The sequence below is a fragment of the Misgurnus anguillicaudatus genome, chromosome 11 (genome assembly GCF_027580225.2).
Source record: "Misgurnus anguillicaudatus chromosome 11, ASM2758022v2, whole genome shotgun sequence".
In the NCBI taxonomy this organism is placed as follows: domain Eukaryota; kingdom Metazoa; phylum Chordata; class Actinopteri; order Cypriniformes; family Cobitidae; genus Misgurnus; species Misgurnus anguillicaudatus.
In genome coordinates this window covers 779,991-800,857 of record NC_073347.2, presented here as the reverse complement: position 1 = coordinate 800,857, position 20,867 = coordinate 779,991, and the positions used below count along the sequence as shown (strand labels likewise).

The following is a 20,867-nucleotide window of genomic DNA, read 5'->3' as shown; positions in this document are numbered from 1 at the left end:
AGAGGTAACATATATAACGAGAATAGGATAGGATAGATCCCTGCGGTAGGCCGTATTTAATAGGGCTGTGACGGATCACAAAACGTCTCGGTTAAGTATGTAACCCTCGTTCCCTGAAGGAAGGGAACGGAGACGTCGCGTCGTGGCCGGCGAGTTGTGAGCCGCTTCGCGGGTGGCCTGTCTGCTTCGAGAGGCTATGGGAGCGCCAATGAGCTTGGCATGCGGGTGTTTGCATAATGCCGGCGCCGCCCTGCCGGGTGCCTATATAAGCCGCAGGTGCACAATGCCGGGTCGGCTATATTGTTGCTGAGAGGCCGAGCAACAGTGCCCGGCCTGAAAAACAGCAATGGAAAAGCAAACTGTGGCGACAGGACGTGACATCTCCGTTCCCTTCCTTCAGGGAACGAGGGTTACATACGTAACCGAGACGTTCCCTTTCAGTCGGTCACTACGACGTCACGTCGTGACCGACGAATTGGGAATCCCTACCAAAACGCCACTGCAGCTGAACCCTTCCAGTGCCTGCAAAAGGCATCCGCCCTCTACTGTCCTACCGTTTACGGGTGAATGATGAGCTGATATCGCAGCAATATCGACCTTAATAGTGGATGGTGACAGCCTATTCTCCAAACGATGCTGGAGATACAAAAGCACAACACTAATTGGGCATTCTCGGGGGTTCTCACGTTGGGAAGAACACCAGTCGACAAACAGTCTTCAGTCTTCAGATTTCTGTCCAAATGCCGTGCAAAGCCTAAACCAAAGCCCTCCACATGTAGCATTAGGCAGCAACTAAGCAAATACAAAGAGGAGCTCTCACAGCCTATTACTTGTGATTCAGGAATCCAGATTTGGCTTGGGAAATGTGACACATTTTATCACAGCTTGAAACCATTAGCATTAGATCTGTTAGCAATGCCGGGTTCACAAGCTTTTGCTGAGAGAGTTTTTAGTGTCACATGTGATCTAACCAGGGGAAAGCGTAACAGAGCAAAAGTCACTTTAGCATGAAGTGCTTTCTTGAAAATGAATAGAGGTAAATAAGTGTAAGGCTACACTGTAAGTATTATGTGGTTGAATTGCCAGCATTGTGGTAGCAAGAAGAAAATGTCGTTCAGTGCACTTCAGATTCAAATTAAAGATGTTTGCACTTATTGTTCAGCTCAGCTGTAAGCTTTAATGTCCTGGATCTAACTTTATTTTTTTTATTAATGGTGAACTGGCAGCTAGTTATTGTTTACATTACCATGACAGTGTTTGTTGCTGCATAAAAGCTTTAATAAATAAAGACACGGTTGTGTTGAAATAAAGTTACATTTGTGTTTTATTCGTGTTTTATATATTTTGGTAAGTTTGTTTCCTATACCAGCGGAAACAATAAATCTAATAAATCTGTTACTGATTTTAGTCTTATTTTAGTCGGCTAAAATACCAAGCATTTTTAGACGACTAGAATACCAAGCAATTTTAGTCGACTAAAATAAGACTAAAATTAAAACAAATCAGATGACTAAAACTAAAAATAATTATAGTCAAAAGACTAAAACTAAATAAAAATGTATTGTCAAAATTAACACTGTCTGGATCCGGACCTTACTTCCGGTTTCGTTTTTTTAATGCTCTGACTAGTTGCTAAACTGATCTCTTGAACAAATGCCTCGTCGAAAATAACAAATGTTTTGGTTTCCTAGGTAATCTATGTGTTATTTTTTTGCTTGTTATATAAATAAACTACATTTAAAGAACTTTGTTGTTATTTAATCTTAGCTGAGTTTACCGGAAGCTACGTGCACCCGCTTGTTTATGTTGTTACTGCTGAAACGGTCTATACTACAACATAAAAACGTTACGTTGTTTTTCATTGCTCTATTCAGCAAATGTATGTTAATGGACTACAGTACGAGACACAGTAGTGCAACTCTCTCTATAGTTTACACACATGGGCGGATTGGTCATCTGGCAATTCTGGCAAATGCCAGAGGGGCTGGGCCATTTTTTTATGTGGGCCGGTGAGATTTTAATTTATATATACCCGATTAAAACATACGCAGATGCTGGGGCGAACTGGTCATTTGCCTCCTTCAAAACACACACGGTCGCTGACTTGCTGTGCCATCTGGCATATCAGGCGTTTTCCCGGTGGGCTACAGAGATATTTGGGGCAACAGTCCCAGGTCTGACACTTTTTAATTTATATATTATTGTTTCTGACCGGCCCATAAATCCAGACAATTGATCAGCAGCCCGATTGACATTGGGCTGGCCCAATTACATTGTTAAGCACCAACCCCTTTCACTTTGGTCCTGCCGGCATAATGCATAAAAAAATAGGGCAAGAGTAACCATTGACACACTTTGCGGCCCAAAGGATTTTTTCTTTACTGACGTAGTAACAGCATCAAAATGTTGACAAATCAAACTGAAAGAAGGCGGGAGTTTCTGTTCACAGAAGCCGTGGTAAACGACTCCCAACCAATTGAATTACACGGCCGAGCAAGATTTTTAACCAATCAAATTGTCACGTTTAAATCCGTGTCATGTTTTGTGTCTGTTCCTGGACAATTACTCACTGATTGCTTGTCTTGTTTCACCTGATGTCAGTTCGTATGTGTATTTATACCCTTGTTTGTTCCGTACTCACAGCTGGATCATTGTCGCTACTTTCATGTGTGTATCTGTTCCATGTTCACTGTACCTGTTCCTGTGTTTTAGTTACCTGCCATTGTTTGATACTTGTGTTTTGTTTCCTGTTTACTTATTAAATCTTATTTATTCAACACAAACTCTGCACTTGCGTCTTCACTTTTGTAGCTAGTCATGACACAAATGAAAGAAATTTTGTTTTTGTTAAGACGAACGTGAATTCCAGCCAATCACATTTCAGAGCTAAGCAGAATTCTAACCAATTAAATGAAAGAAGGCGGGAGTCTTTGTTCACTTTTTTGAGCGTTTGTATAGTGCTTAACATGAATGCATATTGTTTCAAAGCTGCATTACAGAAAATGTATCCTTATATTAAAAATACAGACAGTTAGCAAATCGAGAGATGCAAACTACTTAACTTTAAAGTAAAAAATCTTTAAAAATTAAAAATCTTATTAAAGCTACTACCGTTTTTTTTTGTTTGTTTGTTTTTGAGAAAGAGATTTTGTGAGTATATTTAATTTGTTCCCCTTTGTTTAGACAAAATTAGCTTTAATTTTGGACAGTAGCCATATACAAAAACAATGTATCCATAAATAGACCTGTGTTCCCTTTCAGTCGGTCACTACGACGTCACGTCGTGACCGACGAATTGGGAACCGCTTCGCGGGTGACCTATCTGCTTCGAGAAACCTTTAAAACGCCAATGAACTTGGCATGCAGATAATTGCATCTGCCGGCGCCGCCCCGCCGCACAGCTATTTAATGAGCGGCAGGTGCAGTTATCAAATCAGCTTTTTAGCTTCGAAAGCTGGCAGACTGACTGCTCACGAGAAGCTACTCTCTGCTCTTTGGAGAACTCTGCGTGTTCGATTTGGTTGGGCAAAGGCATTTCAGCGGAGGCTCGCGGGTGTTCCACCTCTCTTTTTAATTGTTTGACTTTTTTCTCACTCTTAGTTGAGTGTGTGCGTAGCCGTTCCCCTGTGTGCTTCATCAACATCAGCACATTAAAAGAGTATTTCCTCTAAAAGAGTATTGCGGTGTTCTGCGTCTTTTTAAAGACAGCATTTCACTTGCACTGAGACGGGAGCGTCTTTTTAAAGATGTCTTTCTGTCCGTGTTTCTGGATGCGGCAAATGTATGGGTCCCCGGGTGGCCACGATCGTTTTCTCTCGTGCGCAAGAGTGCATGCTGAGGCTGCGATCGTGGAGGGTTCATACTCCTAAGAGAGCATGAACCTCTTGGATGGCGGAGACGGGTTTCGTACCTCCGGGAACGTTACCCCCGTTTTTCCGTTGCGGAGCCCCGTTAAAGGTGCGGTGGCAAAACTCCGGAAATCTTATATCCGTATAAACGGTGCTGAATCGGTTAGCTGGTTCGTCCAGTGACTCTCAGCACCCCCATCCACAGCCAGAGGTGCCGTAAGAGACGGGTGGCGCGTGTTCTACGCGCTCTCGTCCTCTTTCAGTCCTCACGAGGATTCTATGTCTGTCACAGCATCGGAGAGGGGGTCGTCTATTCGGTCGCCGACTCGGACCCACTCCCGCCTTCGGGTTGGGTAGGGGCTTCCGTGCTCGACCCCGAGTGGCGGCCATGTACGCTCGGGAGCGCGGAGACGGTCTGCGTGGAGCGGAGAGCTCCTCCCCCACCGCACCGTCCCGCCTAGATGATTGGCACTTCAGGACTGCAAGAACAGCCCCGACCTTCTGTGCCTTTCTTCCCGGGGTGCATGTTGGTTGACACGGTCGTGGAAAACTCGTTTTCCTCCCGGAACCGATCGTTCAGCCATCACCTCTCACCTCTCCTGACGGCGGGGCCGCTAAGGTTGCTGCTCCAAGAGACCAGCCTCCCTCCCCCCACAGACCCACGGGCTTGTGAGAGGCGGCCTCTGCCGTGCGCGCCATGGCGTGATGCAGGTCCGCCAGGCTAAGGCACTGAAGGATCTGCACAGGTGAGGTCACGGTCCGGCAACTAAAGAATCCTGTGTGGCTCTGACCTGGCGCTACGTGCGACTGGGTTCACCCCACAGGCCGCCGGACGTGCTATGCCCACCCCCGGTGGTCCAGGAACGCCATCTCTGGTTGCGTCTTGCGGGCATTAAGTAGGTCTTTAATAATCGTCCTAAATGTTCCATTTTAGACCAGCCATTTCGGCGACGCGGCTGAGAGTGTCCAACAATGATCGGCCGCTTTAGAGCAGACTGAGGCATCATGCCACGTCGGAGCCTAGCTGCCCCCTCCGTTACGTCAGTATATTGGTCTGCTTTTCGCCGAGGGCGTCCTGCTACGGCTTTTTTGTTCCTTCATCCCGGCAGCTCTGAGGAACCTGTCGTAAGCAGTACACCCGCCCACTCAGCCCGCTACAGAGGTGGAAAATGAAACTTAGCGGCTCTGAGTCGGGCGATCTGAAGATTGAGAGGATCACTTTTCAGGAGATGGTGAAAGCATCATTCTCCCCCCCACCCCGGAGGAGGGCCGGGTGGGGAATCCTTGGTTTCGTTTTGTGTTCCGCCGACTTCAATCGGCACCCACTAACCTCAAAGAGCGAATTCCTCTTCTTTCTCCAGATCACCGGAGGCATATAGGAGTTTCGGACGGGCTCAAAACCCTAAGTTCTCCTCTTCCTCTTTCGCCAGCGGATGTATCGAGCGGGACATCTACAAAGGAGCCTTTGCTCAGCATCCATCAGCGGTTTCGGGTGAGTGTTTCATCACACACAACATCTCACAATGCGGCCAAAGAGCACGCGTCGTTGAGTTCCCCGTCTCCGCTCGCCACGGGTACACACATCGTGCCGTTAATTTCCTCTCGCTCGGTATCTGGGGGCCTGGGAAGAGCTTCCCAGCCCGTCGCGTTGGCTTTTACGCACGATCCGTCTCGGTTACGCATTCAATTTGCCCGGCTACCTTACAAATATTCTGGCATTCGCTTCACCACGGTGAAGGCTGTCGATGCGCACGTACTGCGTGCGGAGATTGCTGTCCTATTGGCGAAAGGAAGCGATCCAGCCGGTCCCTCCAGCCGAGATAAATTCGGGGCTTTACAGCCCTTCATTGTACCCAAGAAGAGTGGCGGGTTGCGTCCGATCCTAGATCTGCGCGTACTGAATCGAGAATTCACAGAATTCACATTCACAGAATGCTGTTCAAAATGTTTACGCAGAGGAGCATATTTTAATGCATCCGCCCATAGGATTGGTTCGCAGCCTTCAACCTGAAGGACGCGTACTTTCATGTCTCCATACTCCCCCAACACAGGCTGTTTCTCCGCTTTGTGTTCGAGGGGAGGGCATATCAGTAGAAAGTCTCACCGTTCGGGCTTTCTCTCTCTCTCTCTCTCTCTCTCCCTGTGTCTTCATGAAAGTTGCGGATGGCGCACTGCAGCCCCTGAGAGAGAGAGTGGTGTTTGCGTTTTGGCGTATTGGCTCATAATAGCTCAGTTTCGTCAGATGCTGTGCACACACATAGATCGTGTACTTAAACACCTCGCTCGTCTCGGTCTTCAGGCCAACTGGGGAAAGAGTAAACTTTGCCCCGTGCAGAGAATCTCTTTTCTCGGAAAGTAACGGGATTTGGTCGATTTAACAACACGTCTCATATAAGCGCGTGTTCAGTCAATTCTGGCTTGCCTCAACATTTAAAGGCAGGGTTGCGGTTCCACTGAAATAATTTTAGAAACTTCTGGGGCATATGACAGCAGCCGCGGCCGTGACACCGCTCGGGCTGCTCCATATGAGACCGCTTCAGTGTTGGCTTTATGACCGAGTCCCGAGGAGAGCGTGGCTCACCGGCTTTCACAGTATTATAATTACATCGAGATGCCGTCACACTTTCACCCCGTGGTCAGACCCAGCGTTTCTCAGGGTGCGGGTGCCACTGAGAGGTCTCCAGGCATGCTATTGTTGGCAAAGATGCCTCTACCACGGGGTGGGCAGCCACGTACGGCGGGCTCGTCGCTTCGGGGGTCTGTTCGACATTCCAGCGACATTAGCATAAATTGCCCCGAGCTGTGCACTGTATATCTTGCGCTCGTCCGTTTCGTCAACGTGATTTGATGCTTAAGATGTAGTGCGCACCGACAACACTGCGGCTGTATAGCGTATATCTATCGCCAAGGCGGTCTGCGCTCTCGTCACCTGTCGCATCTCGCCCGTCTCTCCTCCTCTGGAGTCAGAAGTATCTGAGGTCTCTTCGTGCCATTCACATGTCGGGGTCGCTGAACACAGCGGCAGTCGCGCTCTCACGAGCAGCGCGCTCCGGCGAGTGGCGACTCCACCCCCGGTCGGTTCAGCTGATTTGGAAATGTTTCGGCAGAGCGCAGTTAGATCTGTTTGCTTCTTCAGAAACAACCCATTGTCGCCTATTTTATTCATTATCCGAAGGAACACTCGGCGTGGATGCACTGGCACACAGCTGGCCGCGGGGTTTTCCCCAGTAAGCTTTATTGCGCAGACACTGTGCAAAGTCAGGGAGGACGAGGAGCGCATTCTATTAGTTGCGCCGTACCGGACAACTAGGAATTGGTTTTACAGAGTTCACTCTCCTCGCGACAGTCCCTCCCTGGCTGACTCCTTGGCACATTATGGCACCCTCGCCCCGATCTGTGGAACCCCCATGTGTGGTCTTTGGACGGGGCGCGGAGGTTTTAGGTGGTTTACCCCAGGCGGTATCTAACACCATCGCTGCAGCGCGAGCACCGTCTATGAGACAGGCGTATACGCTGAAATGGAACCTGTTTGTTGTTTGGTGTACCTCTCAGCGAGAGGACCCCCGAGAATGCTCGATCAGTATTGTGCTTTCATATCTCCAGCACCGCTTGGAGAAGAGGCTGTCACCATCTACTATTAAAGTAGATATCGCGGCAATATCCGCGCATCACGCACCTATAGACGGTAGATCTGTGGGTCAGCACGATCTGGTCATTAGGTTTTTAACAGGGGCACGGAGGCTGAATCCTTCGCGCCTCCCTCTATTCCTCCTTGGGACTTGTCCATGGTGCTGAAAGTTCAGCACTGCCCTTTCGAGCCTCTGCTGACGGTGAGCGTCAAGTTTCTCACTATGAAAACTTTGACGCTCCTCGCATTGGCTTCTATTAAAAGGATAGGGGATTTTCATGCATTTTCGGTCAACGATTCGTGCCTTCAGTTCGGGCCGGCTGAATCCAGCGTTAAACTGAGACCCCGGCCGGGCTACGTGCCTAAAGTTCCCACCACTCCCTTTAGAGATTGGGTGGTGGACTTTTCAAGCGCTGCCTTCGGAGGCAGACCCAGCTATGGCTTTGTTATGTTCTGTACGTGCACTACGTGTGTATGTGGATCGCACTCAAAGCTTTCGGACCTCAGAACAGCTCTTTGTCTGATACGGTGGTCAGCAGAAAGGGAAAGCTGTCACTAAACAGAGGATGTCTCATTGGATTGTAGACACAATCGCCCTGAAATATGAGAAACAGGGCATTCCTTGCCCTTTTTGTTTGAGAGCCCATTCAACCAGAAGCGTGGCTTCATCTTGGGCTTTGCCTCGTGGTTCCTCGCTTTCAGATATTTGTAGAGCTGCTGGCTGGGTGACACCTAATACGTTCACTAGATTCTACAGTGTTCGTGTTGAGCCGGTATCCTCTCGAGTTCTCTCGTCAGATCAGTGAGAACATCGAGGAACGGCTCCTGTGTCGGCTTGGAGCCTTTCTTTTTGGCTGCGCAGAAACCGCACCATTATGGAAGGCCATTAAGGCAAAAACGTTACAAAAAATGTTTTTTGTCTTTTCCACCGCTTGGTGACCGATGTTGCGGAGCATCGGCTGCCAGCCTCTCACTAGATGTATTCTTGACTATCTGGGTGAGGCTAGCGCCCACAATGCGCCCCCTAGTGGTTTCTTTGAGTATTTCCGTGGAAAGTTTATGATTTACCACGTTTCCCTTAGCGGAGTTCGTTCCGCGCCTCTCTAGTGTTGCTAAGAGAGTGTATTTTTATAGACCTCGTGTCTTTTTATCCATCACCTTAGTGGTAGACCCCTAGAGGGTTTTTCTTCCGCAGCGATCTTAGTCCCGCCTGACGAGTTCGCTTCCCAGTTCGCCTAGTCACTATCGTGGGTTAAGGAACAAGTAGTGACCGGCCTCTGCTTTAACCCCATTTCCGTTCCCTTAAAGAGGAGAGTCGGAGGGTTTATGCAGGCACTGGAAGGGTCAGCTTCAGTGGCGCTTTGGTAGGGATTCCCAATTCGTCGGTCACGACGTGACGTCGTAGTGACCGACTGAAAGGGAACGTCTCGGTTACATATGTAACCCTCGTTCCCTGAAGGAAGGGAACGGAGACGTCACGTCCCGTCGCCACAGTTTGCTGTTCCACTGCTGATATCGGCCGGACCCTTTCCTTCTGTCCAGCTTTCTCAGCAAAAAATAGCTGATTTGATAACTGCACCTGCCGCTCATTAAATAGCTGTGCGGCGGGGCGGCGCCGGCAGATGCAATTATCTGCATGCCAAGTTCATTGGCGTTTTAAAGGTTTCTCGAAGCAGATAGGTCACCCGCGAAGCGGTTCCCAATTCGTCGGTCACGACGTGACGTCTCCGTTCCCTTCCTTCAGGGAACGAGGGTTACATATGTAACCGAGACGTTTCCTTCTCATGTTAACAAAGTCTGTCCACACCTTTGGTTACACTTTTTGGCTGTTCTGGTAGCTTTCAACAAATTAATTTGAACAATAAACATCATGGTGCTTAGTCAAGTAGGCACAAAAACGACTGTACTTTTTAAGAATGCTCAGGAAGATTAACCTGTCACAGCAGCTTCTGGGGTCATTCTATCGGTGTTCCATTGAGAGTGTACTCACACATGGCATGCTGGTGTGGTATGGAAGCAGCTACGCACCTGACAAAAAGTTTCTGCAGAGAGTTACAAAGACTGCAGAGAACATCACAAACCTACAGTTACCTGCCCTGGAAGACATATTCATCACACGTTGCCTGAAGAAAACACACAACATTCTGAAATATTTACATCACCCCACCCATCATCTGTTTGAACTACTACCTTCTGGAAAATGCTACAGGTCTATTAAAACACGCACCACAAGATTCATGAACAGTTTTTATCCAAAAGCTGTTACCATACTGAACTCTGAAATGAAAAAACACACCACAACACATTCTTGACACTCAAGAGCATGCATTAATGATTAGAACATCTGTGCACTTTACATTTATCACTTATTTCTTTTTACTGTATACGTTGGAAAGTTTATAATTTCGTTTTATGTCTCTTTACAATGACAATTAAAAATGAATTGAATTTAAATATAACACGGACACTTAGGTCTTACAAATATGTGTTGGATTTGTATTAGGGATGTGCAAGTAAGGGCTTTTTCACCTTTTGAACTTATTAAACACACTGCATATTTTAAATGAAAATATATTTGGCAAAGAAGTTCAAAATCTCCATTATTACTTATTATATTTATAAAACTCAAAACTAATTAAAACTGCAAGCAGTGATGGAAGGGCCCTCGCACAAATGACACTGCCACGCCATGGCATAAGAATTAAAGGGAACAGTAGTAAATAGGCATTTAAGCATGTAAACATAGGTGAACTATTTAAAAGTGTAGTATAATGTGCCACATATCCTGTTGCTAATTGCAAATTACAGCAAGGTAGCATCGTGTAAGACAGCATGAGAGAGAGAAAGCGAGAGTGAGTGAGCGAGTGTGTGTGTGTGAGTATGAGTGACTACATGTAAATATTGGCACGTAGATGTGTTCAGTCCAGGGGCCTCATGTATAAAACTTTGCGTAGATTCCATCCTTAAAGTGTGCGTACGCAGATAAGGCAGAATTTGCGTACGCACAAAAGTTTTCAGATTTATAAAACCATGCGTACTCCAGAAACTGCGCAAAATTCCATTCATAAATCCCAATGAGCGGAAGATTGTGCGTACGTGCGTCCCACCCCCATCTCCTCCCCGAAACAACCATATATGGAGCGTACAACCCTTAGTTTTACTGGGCATAATATGGTCTGCATATCATTTTAATATGGCTTGACATTACAAAACACAAGGAAAATATCGTAAAAATATATTTTTAAATTCAAAATAATTTAAAAAATTGCCAAAAATATATATTTGCTGAAATATATTTTGAAATATGTTTACAAAAATATATTTTTCACAAGTAAATACATTTTAAAACATTAAAACATATATTTAGCCCTTCATTTATTTTAATTAAAGGAAATATATTCACGTCGCATTGGAAGAAAAACTTTGTTATAAACCTGTAAACAAAACTTTAGTAAATAGTTTCAACTTAAGTTAATTTTATAAATTATATTTTTTATTAAGCATATGTTTAAAATATACTTTTGGCCAGAGAAATTATAATTTTTTGCCTTATGGGTTTTTATGAAATTATAAAAACGCTGTTTAAACACTGGCATTGTCAAAGTTGATACTGGTTTCACATATGGCCAGACAGGTGTCATTATATTCATAACATTTTTAATGGAAAACAAACTCAAAGGGAGATTAAATGTTTTTGACCAGCGGATGGTAGAGATCGTTTCTGGGCATGTTCGTCTTTATCTCAGGCGGCAAGTGCATCAATTATACCATTGAACGCGACTTGTGCATTAAGACTGCACTATTACATACCTTATAGAGAATATGCTGCTATAGGCAAGTAGACGAGCCCAGCATATAAAAGTTTTGCGTTAAGTGTTTCCCATAATAAAACATAAAGACAATGATGTATTATGCGGCACAGCCATAAGGCATAAAGATATAAAAAAACAAAAGTTCAGTAGCTACAAACGAAAAGTTCAGTACAAACCTAAAAAAGCATATTTACAGGTAAGCAGATGAAATCAGAATATAAAAACCAATGAGTTTAAATAACTTACGTGTTACGTGTTTTTCTTATATAAACCCGCATTGAACGTATCTTTGTTTTAGGCTAAACTTTAAATGGGCTACATTATTAAATGTCCTAGTACATCACATTATTTTTCATCATCTTACAGGTTATAAAGTTTATTGTAAAGGCACTCGGGTTTATTTCTGTCAATTGGCCCAATAAAATCAAAACTATTTTTTTACAGTTTTTTCTATTATTAGATGATAAAGACTAACAAACTTCTTATCATTCCTCAAATACATGAAACATTAGCCTTTAGTGTTTAATTTCAAGAGTTTTCGAGTATGTTAAGGCACCCAAAATGCCCAAAAGTGTTAAAAAAAATAAAAATAATAATAATAAAAAAAAAAAAAAAAAAAAAAAAAAAAGAATAAATCCGAGCAAAAACAATAGGGCTTCGCACCTTTCGGTGCAGGCCATTCTGGCCTGCTCCTCGGTGCTCGGGCCCTAATAAAAAAATAAATTCGAGCAAAACCAATAGGGCTTCGCACCTTTCGGTGCAGGCCATTCTGGCCTGCTCCTCGGTGCTCGGGCCCTAAATAATAACTCCTTGAAGAACAATAGGGTCCTCACACCCCGGTGTGCTCGGGCCCTAATAAAATAGTACAATGACAAACTCGCTTATATTAAACGTTTATATTAATAAAACGAATTTGATTGTATCTGCGTTATAACACAAATAAATGAAAGACAATTTTTCATTACTACGAATGCATAGTCCATTATTTTATTTTTTTTGATGAAACAGAACAAGAATAAATTAGTCAAATTACTCACTTATATTAAACAGAACGCTTAACAAAAAAAATGAATGGACAGAAAACATTTTACCCACCTTATAACATAAATAAATCTAAAGATCCTTAGATTTTTTCAAAACAAATTATTGGTTTGTGGGTTTTTTATCAATTTAAACTACAACAATGTAAAACATGGACAAACTAGCCTAAGCTAAGTGAAGAAATTAAACGTATTATCAAACCTTTCCGACCTTCAAATTCACGTGTATTTTCTAAAACAGGAAATTATTTAGACCATATGAGTGCAGTACAATTAACTAGCGATCATGTGAGGTGCTGGTGTGATTATGATTTTTGCACCACAGACAAAAAATATTTCATTTGATCGTTCTGGCATTTAAAAGGCACCGAAACGATGCACCAAAATCTGTGTTCTAATACGGTCTGGAAGATACCAGCCATATTGGCACCGGGTTTCGGTACCCAACCCTAAAACACATTGTATTATACCAAATACACAAAATAATGTTGGTTTTTTAGCAATGAAATAGGTGCTCTTTAACTAAAGTTAACTCAAAAGTTTCACAAAATGCCTTCCAGGAAAATTTTCAGGAAAACAGACCATCTGCTTTCAAACACACAATAATCAAACAAACAAACAAAACGGGGAAACATTGTTTCATCCTATCTATATTTTTTCTCTGCTTATAAACTCTTAAATATGGGTCTTTTTCTTTAAACAAATATTTGTTTGTGAAGGAATTTTGTTAGAGATCAGATTTAGATTGATTATCAAAACATACATAGAGTTTAAAATGAGTAAATAACGTTTTGGCTTCAGTTTTTTTTTCATAAATTGGGTAAGTGGTAATCGTGCTATTGCAGATAAACATAAAAATTCTTCAGAAACACTTTTTATGCAAATGTTTCCTCTTAATTGACAAGATAACTTGTGAATGGCGGGGAAAGAGTTAATGATTAGAACCATATCATGTTATTCAGCGATGCTGATGCAATGTTTACCTTAATGATAACATGAGAGTCACTTTCCCAAGTAGCTTACCTGTCCAAATTGCCTCTCAAAGTTGCATTAGGCCATTTAAGGTCTATGAAGGGCAGAGCATTCCTGTATTGAGATATAAGGCCATCAAACCATGTACGGACTATCCACAGAATTCACCAATACTGTTTAGGAAGCTTTTTGTCCTCTATTTATAATGCTAATATCACCTATACCCCCACCCCACATTCCAAAACATTATCACCTGACCGTCATGCAGAAAACAGATATTTGCGCAAACAAAGCCCAGGCAAGATAACAGGACCAGCTAAGAATATTTTATAATCAATAAGATACAAATAATTTTGAATATTGGCGCATAAATACTTTTAAATTCTCAATTAAATTATTGATTTCCTATAAACTTATTTAATAATCTTAAAACTCAAAATAGACATTTAACATCAATCTTATATTTTGTTGCTACAAAAAATGATTAAAAAAGTAATTTTTAACAGTTTAGAAGAACAGCAAATTCATGTAATGTGCAAGGTTCACAGGTACATTTTGTTACCCTTCAGATCTAACGTTGTAAAACTACAACATTGACATAACAAGTTCAAAATCTAATATAATCAAAACATTCAGCTGTATCTTAACATCTACATGATCTAGACACATAACTAATCACAGAAAAAAATATTTTAGGCATTTTAATTACATGATTGTTGATTTATTTAGTCCAGTAAAAAAAGGTTATGTTCCTCAAGGCAGTTTTGCAGGTTTTGTAAGTTCACGGCCAAGTCTAAGTCTAACATTCAAAATCATTGCAGGGTTAAACATTAGGACTTTTTAAGTTGTGTAAATGTGGTTTTAAAGAGAAAAAAACATGTACAGGTGTACTTTATTAGATTTAAAACTGATGTTGTAATATTGAAGCCGAGGGTTTTACAGGGTTAATTATGAAAAAGTTTCAAACATTCTGGAAGGAGCCGAATGAGTGGAATCAGGTGTTTCATATAAGGAGACATCTAAAGACCGGGATACATTGCACGATTATTGGCTGTGATCGTGGCTCTTCATCGGTGGTCCTATGTCGTACAATGAGAGAGGTTCAAAGACGGCCGTTTTCCCGTCTTGCGTCCAAAGATAGCCTTAGATAGTTTTCTGACAGTGTCAGAATTTCAGCATGATCACCGCACAGTGTATTTGCTGCTATGACCTGCGCGCTGGTATCTGTTTACCACGAGCACATGCTGGTGACATTGAGGTGTGGCGCAGCTACCAAAGCTTCCGTGTCATCATCGTACAGTCTACATGCCTGTCGTACTCGAGTTTAAACGATCCATGTCACGCAGTGTGATAAGGTATTTAATCTTATAGGAGGGCAAAAATTGCTGATGTCAGCCGGGCACTAGATGCTCGGCTTTCTCAGCGAATATAGCTGATTTGGTAAGCGGTTCCCAATTTGTAGACGTGACGTCTCCATTCCCTTCCTTCAGGAAACGAGGGTCACATGCATAACCAAGACGTTACATTCTATCATTTCAAACGGTATGACAATGTCATGATTTAATGTTCTCCTAGACCAGTGTTTCCAATCCTGATCCTCAAGTACCCCTTCCAGAAGTTATAGATGTCTCCTTGTCTAACACACCTGATCTTACTCAACGGCTTGTTACAGAGACATGTTATCCATTCTGGAAGGAAACTGATTAGTTGAAAAAGGTGTTTTAAACGAGGAGACATCTAAAACTTTCTGGAAGGAGGTACCAGGATTGGGAAACACTGTCCTAGACCTGTAAGGGGTAAAAATATGTCACCCATCCATCTGTTGGCCCAATGGCGGTAACCAACGGCATGGCGAAGAATTCTATCGCCTTCTGTCTTTTTCGGCGCTTGTAAATGATGTTTTGGCGTTACGTGATTTAGGTTCATTTATCTGACTCCAAAAAGATAAAGATATCGTTTACATTATATTACAAATCGGATTGATTATTACTTTTTAACACTTACAGAATTTCGATGGATGTTTGTTTATTCTGATTAAGCTCTGGTATTACACTTGTTCATTCGGTTCTCATAGTCGCACATCATCCTAGTATGGGCTTTATAATTAATATACTGGACAACGGTCATAAGCGGCTCTACGCTTGCTCAACTTTAAACGTGCTTAGAGGTGACACTTAAATATAACAATAATTATTTCTAGCCAGAGGTAATGAATAGAATAATATGGAAAAATAATCAGAGGTTGAGGCTGACCCTATTTGGAGTAATCAGAAATGTTACTCTAAATGGAAACACATATTGTTAGCCTCCATGCTTCTAAGTACACTTAAACTAACGCCTAGTGCTAAACGTATCTCTTAAATCCTCAGCTGATGTATTATTCACGTTCTAACTGGGATTGGGCCGATCCTAACCTGATCTCAGTCCTTACGGTAACTACGGATTCAACGATATTACTTGCAGTGTCAACATTTACCGAGCAACACAGAATAAAATCAAACATAACAATTTGTGTCATGATTTCGGTCTTACCGGCTGCTGTGTTTTTGTTTCCCTGTGTTTTGTGTTCTGTTTTGACAGCTTCACACGTGCGCGACTCTGACATGGGTGTCATCAGTGTGATTTCCTTCACGTGCGTCACTTCACAGCTGCTCCTCATTTTGATGGCCAATCGGTTTGCTATTTAATTCCTGCGTGTTTTGTGTCTTGTTGCAAGTTCGTCTTTGTATGTACTCGCCGGTTTCTAGCTCATCTAGATTCTAGTCCTGTCCTGTCTTGTCTAGCGATTTATTCTAGTTTGTTAATAGTTTTTTCCCTGTTTTCTGTGCTCTCTGCTACCCGGAAGAATTGGAATGTGCCTCAGATCATCTGCTGTGCTCTGCTTTATCTATCGCATTAAGACTGCTTATCTCTCCATCTACACACAGAGAATTCTCGCCGCGGCTTTGCCGCTGTCCAGCAGGGCAGACCTTCACCTCGGGAGCTGTCCAGCTTCTCTCCGTCCAGCACTCAGCACCACTAACGCGCTCTCTCTCTCTGTCCGCCACAGGATCACTTCCCCTCGCCTGCCGAGTGTGGCGTTGTGCCCAGGCGAGTTGTGGATTTCACTCGCTCTCCAGTGTGTGTTCTGATATCTCTCCCACCGTCTGTTGAAGTGTGGCTGACGCCGGACGTGTGGCTTTCGCCCAGTTTCCAGTGTGCTCTCCTTCCTCTCTCTCACCGTCCGATGAAATGTGGCTGGAGCCCGGACGTGTGTGGTTCTCGCTCTGACCCAGTGTGTGTTTTTTTTTCTCCTAGGGGGTTTTTTACCCCGGGGAGGCAGCCTTCTTGGGCTTAACTTAGCTTCCTCTTCTAGACGTTACATTAGTGATACGCTCGCTTTATAATGTCGAGTCATAGCCGCAGCAAATTTGTCTGCTTATGTTATCGTGTATTATGTTGTGCTATCTGTCGTTTTTCTGTGCTTTTACTGCTTCTATTAATGTAAAGCTGCTTTGAAACAATTAAGTATTGTGAAAAGCGCTATATAAATAAAATTGAATTGAATTGAATTCTCATCGCCTTCTCGCCGTCTGCCTCAGTGTGGCCTTTGTGCCCAGACTTGCTGCTGACTTTTCATATCTAGATTTAATTTAATAAATATTTCTGTTCATCTGCACTGGGATCTCTCTGTGTTTCTTTGCCTAACATTATTAACCAGGTAGGAAAACAATTCAGAAGCCAATTTACATTCCAATTCAAATACGAAACAATCAAACGAAAAACCATTGCATACCTGGTAAAGATGAAGATCTGGTTAAAGATTCCTCTAAACAAAAATTCCTGGTTAAACAAAATACGATGCATGATGCTTAGCATCATGGGGTAAATGTCCAAGTATAGAAAGACCCCCTGAACAATTTACAACATTTCCTTAAATATCCAGAGAGACAAAGCATATAGGAATTTGGTACTGACTGGTTGTTGTAAAACTCAGGGCTTTCCTTAGTTTGCATACAGTGGGTGATTGGTTTATGCCTAAAATGGGAGGTGTCTATCAACATTGATTGAAGTTTTACTTACACCAGGGGTTTTCAAACTTTTTTGTGTGTGGACCACTATTTGTATTCAAGAATTTTCGCGGACCACCTCTAAACTGTATTTTATGGCGTAATAGCACTTTTGGGAGTACTTCGACTCGCCTGAAAAGTCCGCTCCCCTTCTCACTCTCATAATGGGAGAGGGAGGGTGTTACTGCGCCGAGTCGAAGTACTCCCAAAAGTGCTATTACGCCATAAAATATAGTTCCTCTTTTAAATCCGCTTAGAAAAGCGCTACGTTTTATTTTGTACCAACAAACTTGCTCGTATAACTACTCCTCTTAAATAGGAAAAACATTGATGTGTTTGGTCACTTCTAACTTTATCTCTAAATGGTACAATTGAATGAATGGGGCTAAGCTAAATGCTATCGAAGCGTCGCATCGCACTCCAGTGCTTACGTGCACGCACACAGATGATAGAGGGATGTATCAACAATTCTTAGTTAAGGTAATAACATATTTTAATATTGAAAATGAGTAGACTATTCCTTTAACACTGAAGCTAAATGCGTCAGATTTCATCTTCATATCCAACTTTAAAACCTTATCCAACCAGGGTTTACATAAGCATTGACTGTCTTTTAATTTTTGTATTTGCTTGCACATACCTTGAAAGGCTAGCCGGGCGGGGGTCGCACCCCGGGCGAGAAGCGCTGCGAGGCATTGCGTGTATGACAACTCACAGGTACGGCACACCGTACCGCACGTGCACGTTAAATAGCGTGAGCTTAGTCAAAGTCTACTTCAAGATCCAGCATATGCATTAGCAGCCTATGTTAATCGTTAACGATTTAAGACAAATATGATGTTATTTAATGTTAAACTATTTTAGTGGCACGGCAGGAATTTCAGCAGCGTCTGTGTTGTTTTGATGACGCATGCAGCGTGACTGGTGAACACTGACTGGTGGTGGTGTTGCCAGATTGGGTGTTTTTTCCGCTACACATTAAGGCCTGTTTACAGTGTGTTAGTCGGGTTTTCGCCTGGAAGAATATAGAAATCTGGCACCCCATTGAACGACGTTAAACTTAGACAGCGTGCCGTTCACAGTAACATTCATCAGGCAGTAATGCGTTACGTTCAGTTCACGTTCAACTTTTGTTCAATGAACTCGTTAAAGCACAACACTGCATATTCTTAAAATATACATATTCTTATTTTGCCTTTACACGGACCACCTGCAGTACCCTCACAGACCACTAGTGGTCCGCGGACCACAGTTTGGGAATGGCCGACTTACACTTTAACATTGAATTCTGTTGTTATATGAGTGAGACCATTATATTATATTACATCTATTTTGTTTTGTAGATCTTGTAGATTTATTGAATGTATTGATAAAATGTAATATTTTAAGACATTGGATAAAATGTTTTTAATGGGGATGATAGGGAATATTTGGTTCCATATTGCTACATTTTAGAACATGATTAAACAATAAAATATTTTCAAAAGTATACTGTTATTGCCTTATTTTACCATATCTACACCCAACAGCATTGAAATTTAACATTACAGGGGCGTAAACAAATGAAATGTTCTTATAGAGCATGTAAATGTTGAAGAGCCTGATGGCCTGAGGGAAGAAGCTTCTCCTGAGCTTTTTCAGGTGAAGCCATTCTAGAGCCACCCAATGACTACGAGTGAATCAAGAAAATCTAACAGGTTTCTGTGAAATGTCTCATCTTCTCTGTCTTCTCTTTAGGTTCACTGAGTTTCTGGAGCCCTTTGAAAGAGTGATTCAACCTGAGGAATTATGGCTCTACAAGAACCCCCTGGTGGAATCTGACCACATCCCAAAGAGAGTCATGTTTGTAAGTGCACAGTCATCTATATTATTATCATACATATACATATACATATATATATACATATACACATATATATATATATAGTTTTAATCCCCATAAAATAAAATAAAAATACTTTAAAAATGACCTATTATATAATATATCCTTTATAGAATCAGCTATGTCTGGCTCTCTCCCAAGGTTTTTGGTAACACTTTACAATAATGGTACATGAATAATCATGTACTAATACATAAATTAATAATCACTTTACTATGAACTAATGATGAGTTAAGCTATATACTAATCAGTAACTAACCATAACTATGTCATGAGTCATATAAATTTATGCATGAATAACCGCCTCCTTAACTACACATTAATACATGTTTGTTAGTTAATGCATTAATTAACACTTTTGGTAACCAAAATCAAACATGCTTTAGAACATGGTTCTCAACCTGGGGTCCGCAGGATCTGATGCTTTGAGGTCAAATAAAGATGCATAAAATGTTAAACTAATAATTTTATATGCACAATGTATTTGTAAAATGCATATGTTTACCAAGATAGAAGGTTGTTAAAGTATTTTATTATGTAATTGTTCCCTTTTTTGCTTACGTGCTTGTCAATGTTGATGCAAAATCAAAAGAAAGGTGAATGTAAACTTTAGAGCAGCGGTCTCCAACAACGTCTGTAAGGTGCCCGCCAAAGCACATTTATTAATTGTCTCAATTATAATATTTATTCATTACAGATTTTTGTATTAGTTTGGCCTGTTTTATTTTAAAACAATACTAAAACATCAACAAGTAAAATAAAATAAAATAAAATGTTTTGAGTAGACAATATCAAAACGCAGCCCTCCAGATTATATCCATTGTGGTAGCACTTGCTCACAAAAGGTTGGAGACCCCAGGCTGCGTGCTCGTTGGGGCTACGTTGTCTGCTGCTTTTTGCGCTGTCAAAATATTCCAGTTAAAATCACTCTGACCAGTCCTCAGAAATGACAAACGCATTAACCAAAATCACAATGCCAAATGTATAGTGCTCATATAGAGACCATCAAACCGCCAAATCATACCAGTTTATTTGTGAAACCCATTAAAATGAGAACCTCTGCGATATTATCTTGATGTTATTTTAAACAATATTTATTTCATTTTTTTCTCATTGCATCAGGATCAGTGTTCAGCCAGTGGCGGATCTACGGGTGGATTGACAGGTTGCCCAACCAGTCATATCCATGGAAAGCGCTTTGATTTGACCGTAACTCTCCAACCATTGGGGATATAAAAAAATTGAATTGCTCCTATAATGCTTTTTTGGCATTATATGGTTTATTACGGTAATGTCTTGCTTTCCATCCACCAATCGCTGCTGTTTTCTAGAGAGGAAGGGGCGGGTTTGAACAAAGCACGGAAATTAGGGTGCACTGAGTAGCAGATTCGTGTGGAGTAAGAACGGGTGGATCCCTGTGGTAAAGAAAAGCCTCGTAAATAAAAACGGTGTGGACCAGTAACACTGATGTAATCTTGCTGTTTGTAGATCGGGACTCGACGGCCCGACTGGACTGTTTAAGTTGATTTTCAATAAAGCAGTGTTGAATTTTTTGCTTCTGGGTCCTCTATGTTTCAGAACCAGTAGGTAAGCCACTGGCGTTTGTTACGACTCCCTAGTCTAGGGGTGGATGAGA

General features: G+C 42.2%; 1 protein-coding gene across 3 annotated transcripts in view; it reads left to right on the top strand.

Annotated features, from left to right (window-relative positions):
• plpp4 (phospholipid phosphatase 4) overlaps positions 1-20,867 on the top strand; it is a 225,294-nt gene that overhangs the window by 49,777 nt on the left and 154,650 nt on the right. For all 3 annotated transcript variants that reach the window (XM_073872786.1, XM_055170570.2, XM_055170571.2), the window contains exon 2: positions 19,087-19,195. In XM_073872786.1, coding sequence (XP_073728887.1) covers positions 19,190-19,195 — 6 coding nt within the window. In that variant the 5' untranslated portion in view covers positions 19,087-19,189. The remainder of the gene's footprint in view (positions 1-19,086; positions 19,196-20,867) is intronic.